The 7,554-nt window shown below is 42.2% G+C and overlaps 1 protein-coding gene across 1 annotated transcript in view; it reads right to left on the bottom strand.

Moving 5' to 3' along the window:
* Positions 1 to 21: 21 nt before the first annotated feature.
* The window catches only part of LOC139370531 (cytoplasmic phosphatidylinositol transfer protein 1-like), an 85,249-nt gene continuing 77,716 nt past the window's right edge, over positions 22 to 7,554 (bottom strand). The window contains exons 7-9 of the mRNA XM_071110084.1: positions 6,472 to 6,627; positions 6,189 to 6,252; positions 22 to 4,157 (exon numbers count right to left, since the gene is read on the bottom strand). Of these exons, the coding sequence (XP_070966185.1) occupies positions 3,799 to 4,157; positions 6,189 to 6,252; positions 6,472 to 6,627 (579 nt within the window). The 3' untranslated portion in view covers positions 22 to 3,798. The remainder of the gene's footprint in view (positions 4,158 to 6,188; positions 6,253 to 6,471; positions 6,628 to 7,554) is intronic.

The raw sequence follows: 7,554 nt of genomic DNA, 5'->3' as shown, positions 1-7,554 counted from the left end.
TGACAACCAACAATGGCAAAATGTAGTAGCAAGTAAACTTTATTTACTACAAGAATTAAGAAAAAAGTGAAACAATAATTACAACAGAGAACCAAAATGTACCTCAAGGAGGGCAGTAAAAATATAACAAGTATAATCAGTGGAAGAACCCAGAGCGACTTCCAGTAGCCGAACAAGGATGGCACTTCAGATAGGGAGACAGTATCTCTGGTCCAGGGTGTTAGTGTGGATTTCTAACGCTCGTCCTGCTTAAGAGGCTCAGTGTCAGGAAGCAACAGTGACAACCTGGACCAGAGCTAGGGAGACAGCACGACAGCCTGGCAAGCCGCACCAGGAGGGACACAACGAAAGCTTGGTCCTTTTCTTAGAATGAACAGATGCCATTTGAAATACAGCAAACCACAAAATCAAACTACAGCACTTGTGAAACTTATAACAGAAAACCAACCTCCGAGTCAAGGTATATTGTAAAAATTCAAAAGTAAACACAGTCCCCCCAATAGAAATTAAAAAAAGATGGATTCAAATATTGTTTTCATAGATCATGTGTCATTATGTCAAAGAGCTGTAGGATCACCAAAAGCAACTGGAACGTCGATGATGCACACTACAATGGGGAGGTTGCAAATTCTAAGTAAATCTTTTCACAGTGAGCATAATATGTTGAAAAATACCTATTTTCAATGTCCTTTCAACCAAAAATACATTTTTTAAATGTATTTTGCACATAGGGTTGTAACGTACAGTATGTAGTTACAATGGTCTTTTCTACTGTGGATTTTTCAACAGCTCGATAAGAGAACTAACAAATGGGACGTTGCACCTTAAATGTTGTAGATTCAAACCAAACTTCTGCACTCTCAAAACGAAACGGAAAATGACAAGTATAATCTCAAGGGTTGGTTATTTTTCCAGAGTGAAGGACTAGGTTTCGTAAATAGTAAACTCATTCACTTTCGGTTCCATGCTCCAGATAAGCGCACTCAAAAAGTCTTCATGAACTTACGTGGAGCATGCAACCGACAATGAAAGAGTTGACTATTTATAAAACCTCGACCTTCTCTCCGAAAATTAACTGACCCTGGATGTTATGCATTTTCATGTTGAGTTCGTTTTGATATAGCCATTAGTTTACTGGCACTCAAACATATCCCTGGAACTTTTTTTATTCCTGATAGTCAATATCATTTAACACATGTATCCCACAGGAAACTTAACAGCAAAGACGAGTACAGTTTAGAATGATAGTTAGCATCTTGTGTAAAGATGAGACATTTTGGGGTTAGACACTGTAGACTGGTCTATAGTGGTCTATAGTGTAGAGTGGTCTATAGTGGTCTATAGTGTAGAGTGGTCTATATCTGACCAACAAGTCGGCTTGTCCAACAAAACCCTAAAAACAGAGATATAACAGTCAGTATGTTTGTTAACGGCTAATTTAGCTTTCTCATCGCAAAGTGCAAATGCCCACATATGTAATGTAATGTGACGTCTTCAGGACAAAACAATGGTCAACAGGTACTACAAACTTCAGCTATTTCTCTCAAAATCTTATACATTTCGATGATGAAAGCAACTAACATGAATCTGTATTTCAAATCAATGTTTTGAAATTACAATAAATTTAATAGTAGGCTTAAAAGGGCCATTCCACCAATTTTCAACCTAATTTTCATTATCTCCAGCACCATACGGGGTGTCTTGATATGTGAAAAAGGTGTGTTTCTATGATCTGTGGTTGCAAAGATAAGAAGGTTCTAAATGCTTCTCTATGACATTACAAGGTAGGATTAAAAGGAAGAGAAACGGTGATTTTCAAAACCTGAAACGAGTTTCAAGCCAGGGGGGTGGGGGGGGGGGGTATTTTATTGCTCCACGTCACCGTGAATCTCAATGTGTTTGAAAAATCAGTTTTTAAAAAAATGGTTTATGATGTCATCGGGTAGAACTTTGTAACTTTATATTTCTTTCTACAAAATGTAGAACTGTGCCATTTTCACATATGCAGACACCGGTATTGTGCTGGAGATAATGAAAATGAGGTTGAAAAGTGGTGCAATTGCCCTTTAACATCACAACAAAATGGGATGTTTTTTCTTCATTGAAATGTTTTGGATTTGTATTCAGACGAGACAATATAGACTTTTGCATGCAGAGGCACTGAGTAGAGAGTTGTCTTCTCAGAACATGCTCCGTTTCAGTCTCTGCTAAAACTACGCTTTACTATACAATGGTTACACTTCAGAGCCTAGGACAACGGCACATTCGCTTTCTCCACAATTTCGCATCCACAATATATCCTGCCATTTATATACACATATACTTCACATATGTATACATGTTTGTGAACATTTCATGCGGCATATGAGACCTCTTTATGCATTTATGTGATTGTATAAAACAGTAGCTAGGGCATTACATAAAGAGAAACCTTCAGTCCTCAATGTTTCTCTCTCCCCCCCCCCCCTCCAAAAGTTTCTGATGACACAGTGGTGAGGCTAGCGCAGGGGGAAAAAAAGATGGCCGCCGCTAACGTTGTTGCGTCAAAATAACTTTCTGATCCCACCAAAACTGGTACAGAACCAACATTGGCAAGCAACATTATCGGTATTCCTAAAAACACAAAGCGCACAACGCAAAGATAACCAAGTACATAGAATAAGGCCAGGTTGAAGCGAGTGCCCTGCGAAAGCATGGAATTTCTTATCAACTCCACTGTGCTCAATGTTCACTTACATTTACAGCATATCCCCCAAATGTCCTTTTCCCTCGTCATATCTGTTCTGTTGCTATACCAATTTGATTAAACGGACTGCATCACTCCTCAATGTCAAACTTGATACCCAATATGTATTTTATCATGGCTTATCTAATGTTGTGTAAACGTTCCAAAGGTTAGTTAAGTAGACAGGTGAGTATAGATATAGTATATAGATATATCTGTGCAGGTATAAAAATGGTGTTTTAAAGCAAGGAGAGAATGGTTACGTTCCCTGCCCTTCCTAAAGAGGGCTGAGGCAGAGCTCTGGAAACCTGAGAAGGGATCTCTTTCTGTGATTGTACTGATCTTGCATCTGTTTCAGTACGAGTGTGGAGTGGAGACGTGAACATACACAGATCTGGGTTCAGTTTTGAATGGTCTGTCCTGTGTCCAGGTGAAAGGTGGTGTCAATGTAGTTATAAAATCTAACTATACTACAGTACTCCTACTTCCATTTTGTTAATTTAAAAAGTATGTATTTATTTCAAGGTCCAAATTATATTTCGATATATTTGTAGGCTGAGAAGTCCATGGAAAGATGTTCATAAAACAATATTAATATAATTGTATCTCTAATTTCGTGGTGTTATGGCAACTACATTTACATTACATAAGGATCATCAGCTGACCTGATATATATAAAAAAAAAAAGAGAATCCATCTGGCATTTGATCAATAACGTATTTTAAGACGAACACAGGGATCGCTAATTGAGCACAGGACACAAAACCCCTAGTGGATATGTTCTCTTGATGGACAGCTTAGATGGTTGTCACAGACATCTGATTGGCTAGATCTCAGGAAGAGGAAGCCATCCATTGAAGGCTGACAAAACCAACTTATGTTGAGGATGTAGGAGATTGGAAACTGGTGGTTAGACCTTTGACCTCTGGTGATATGTGTAAGAAGCACTGAACTCTGGGATATGGTTAGTTGGGCCTGGAGGACTGGGCACTGGGGCGTAGAGGCTAGTCTTGCTGGGCTACTAAGACAGTGAGGTGGCGGGGCATATGGGGGAAAAGAACATCCCGTCCCTCCTATTCCCCCCCTAACTCAGCCTGGTCAGAGTCAGAGGAGGGCCAGGGGGAGTGATTTTGATTTGGAACTGGCACCAGCATAGAGCCCTGAGGGACTCCACTCTGGTTCTGGGTAGCGGAGTCGGGCAGGGTGAGGGTCTCAGGAGCGGACTTCTTGCGGGCTCGGTCCTTGGGGACGGAGAGGAACTCGGGCGCATCAGTGCAGAGGGGGGTGGTGGGGGCACTGGCGGGTCCGGAGAGGGTGCAGGAGGACAGGGGCATCTCGCTGATGGAGATCGACGGGGGGAAAATCCCAATCTTCTCGTTGGTGGCTTCCTGGATGGTGCGCTCATACTCTCTCACCTCATCCATCGTCATGTCTGCACGGAGAGAGAGAATGAGTGGGGAGACAGCACTCCAAAGCATTCTAATGCTTCTTTCTAATCTTAGCCTGGCATCACTACTAGTTATGTCATAATCAAAATGATCAAACATTTTCAAATCAAATATCATTTGATATTTTCTCAAGATGTGAATATTTTTGTACTTCATGTTTTCCCGATATAGAAACAACTAAAGCTTGCAAGAACCACTTATTTCAGAAAACATTTTGCATAGAAAAAGAGTGATTGGTTCCCCCCTGAGTCACGTCGACATGAACAACAGAACACGTCAATATGAAACAGAACAAGAGGAAATGAAACGACACATACGCTGACTTTGTCATGAATCTCTATGTCATCCAGTGATGGGGAGTTCGTGGAATGCTCTTGCTGCTCATGGCAAACTTTAATGTTGGTTTGTTCATGCATACTTTTCTCGTATTCCCGCACGTCATCCAAGTTCATATCTGCAAAGAGGGGAGGAGGGAGGTGGAAATGTTGGCGTCTTCCCTTTAGGACACTCAAGACGAAGGTAGAGGAGGGGTTAAGTGAGGAGGGGCACGCCGTGGGTGAGTAGAGAGCGCTGGGTGGTGATTAGTGATTTCGGGAGGGGCTGAAAGGTCAAAGTTCAAGCACAATCAATAGGAGGTGGAGAGGGCAGAGCTAGCTTCCCACGACCGAAAAGAGTTGGTGTCGAGAGGAGAGAGCTAGTCAGGCCAAAGCTGGGTTAGGAAGAGGAAGAAAGGGAGGGATAGAGGGAGAAGGGAAAGGAGAAGAGAGGGAGAATAAATGATCCAGAACCCTCCAAGTCAGACGGGAAGGGTTGGGAGCATCGCCGGAGAAAAATACATTCCCAAAGAACAGTCCTAGGCAAGGTCATCCCAAATACGTCAGGAGGAGTTGGGTGAGGGGGAATCATCCAAATAGTGCATAGGAGGGAAAGTTATTTTTTTCCCCCCCAGAGGTAGAGGAGAAGGGAGAGAGTGAGTAGCGGTGTCCCATTACAGCAGTAATGGCTTGTTATGGACTTACCCTGCAGCCATGGAAAAAGCTGAGTGCTAATAAGAGTCCTGCTAGTATTACTGCTACTGCTGCTGCTCTTATTACCATGCATTCACGCCCCACATACACACAGCTTTCATGATCCAATGAGTGCAATATCTTCTGTGTAATATCTCCTGATATTTCAGCAATTGCTATTCTTTTGTTAGGAAATTGTAGCAAATAGAGCCATTGATGCCAACATCTTACAAGCCTTGATGCCAAAAAGAATGACAAATATTGCTGACACAAGAAGAAACAGACCAGTGTACAGGAGGGATATTGTTTGATTGAACGCCAACACAGAATTGCAGGAATTGGTTTTACAGATAAACATGGAAGGAACTGCAGTCCAGGGGCTGCTGTTTGTGTATGACTGAATTAGTGAGCTAGTGAACACAGACCAACCCTGGACATGACAGTACTTCTAGGGGGCGATTTTCCCAGACACAGATTAGGCCTATTGCTGGACTAAAAATGACTTTCAATGGAGATTCTCCATTGCACATGCTTCTTAGTCCAGAACTGGGCTTATAATCTGCCCCCTTGGTTACGTGTTCTAAGTAGGATTATTGATATCTGAGAAGTCACCCAGCATATAAGATAGAGCGGGGTTAGATGCAGTGATGGGGAATTGGATGGTGTTTTTAGGGGTTCACATGCCTTATTTAGTTCTATTACACACAATGATACAGACAGTAGATTAGAGACAGCATCAACAGTAACCACTTAACTCACAAAAGGAGTCAAATCAAAATGGAAGTCCTTTCTTATTGATACCATTCTAAGGAAAGAGTGACTTCATAGGTCCCAGTGTTAAACTTGGGGAGTGTTCATTAGGTACAGAATAAACTGGTAGGGACTACCTATACTTGTCCAATAATAAACACTCATTATAACCTTCAACACATTAAAAAAATGCCCTACTGAACACTACCCAGTGATTAGTTAGTGAGAGGACCAATAGAGCAATGCTTGTCGACCTACCGATCCACTCATCCACCCAGGCAAAAGCCTGCCTGTGGCCCAGGAGCAGCACGTCACGCACCACCTATAGGGAGAGACAATAGAGGGGGTCAGAGAACACTGATCTCAGAGCAGATCTACAAAAATGTACCAGCACTATCTATAGAGTAAGTGGCTGCTATTTGCTATTTAAATAGTGAACACTAAGTCACATACTACTCACGCACTGAGTATAAAGCCTTTTGCGGAAGGGTTTTAGTGGAGGACAGAATGGCTGTGTGTATGTGTGTGAGTGACCTCTGACCTTGTGTACAAACTGCTCTACGCGCGTCTGCAGGCCCCACACTTCAAACTTGACGGTGACCAGCTTGTAGGAGCACATGATGGGCTCCTGGGTGTCCCTCCAGCCCTCCTGCAGCATGCCCCTCGATGTCTTCTCTGACTTGAAGTACCGCAGGTCCTGTTGGGGTGGACACACGCGCGCGCGCACACACACACACACACACACACACACACACACACACACGTAGATCTCAGTAATTAATCCAAACCTCTGTGCCCTGAGAGAAATGCATTATGGGAAAGCTAAAAATGGAACACTAACGTTAAATAGGAATCTTTCCCTCCAGAGACTCTTCGCTAAATCTCAGGGGCTGAGGCAATTTATCATTCAACCACCGCTTACTGCATCTGCTATACTCAACAGTCTAACTATACTTACACAGACACTATATGCTAACATGCTAATTTCTAACACTGAAAGTTAGATAAGGAAGAGGTGTATGGGGAGAGAATCAGAAGGTGATGCTAGAGTTAGCTTAGCTAGCATTAACTGGTCAGAGCTGTATTGCGGAGTGTTTTGTAGGTTTATCTGCAATACAAACTCAATTCTGGAATATAACTAAACGTAAACTTAATTGAATAAAATTCCAACCCAATTAAATAGTTTGGATGACTAGGATGCTTAGGGCAAAACCAATAGACTGAAATGGTGTCCGTCTGTTGTATCATTGTATCTTTGAGTATCACAGAGTATCACTGAGTATCAATGGGTATCAATGAGTATCGCTGAGTATCACTGAGTATCACTGGGTATCAATGAGTATCACTGAGTATCAATGAGTATCGCTGAGTATCGCTGAGTATCGCTGAGTATCAACGAGTATCGCTGAGTATCACTGAGTATCAATAAGTATCAATGAATGTCCTTGTATCCACTGTCATTGTTATGTCTGAACCATGTTGCTGGTTCTATTTTTAGACTAATAAGACTCTAATCACCAGTGTTCGACTACAGAGACAGCCTGTGGCTACAATAACCCCTACATTAACCCCTGGGCCCCATTAGCTCTAATGAAACAACACACACACACACACACACACACAC

This window comes from Oncorhynchus clarkii, chromosome 17 (genome assembly GCF_045791955.1).
Source record: "Oncorhynchus clarkii lewisi isolate Uvic-CL-2024 chromosome 17, UVic_Ocla_1.0, whole genome shotgun sequence".
Classification (NCBI taxonomy): domain Eukaryota; kingdom Metazoa; phylum Chordata; class Actinopteri; order Salmoniformes; family Salmonidae; genus Oncorhynchus; species Oncorhynchus clarkii.
Note: the sequence above shows the minus strand (reverse complement) of the source record. Positions and strands in the feature narration are given on the sequence as shown.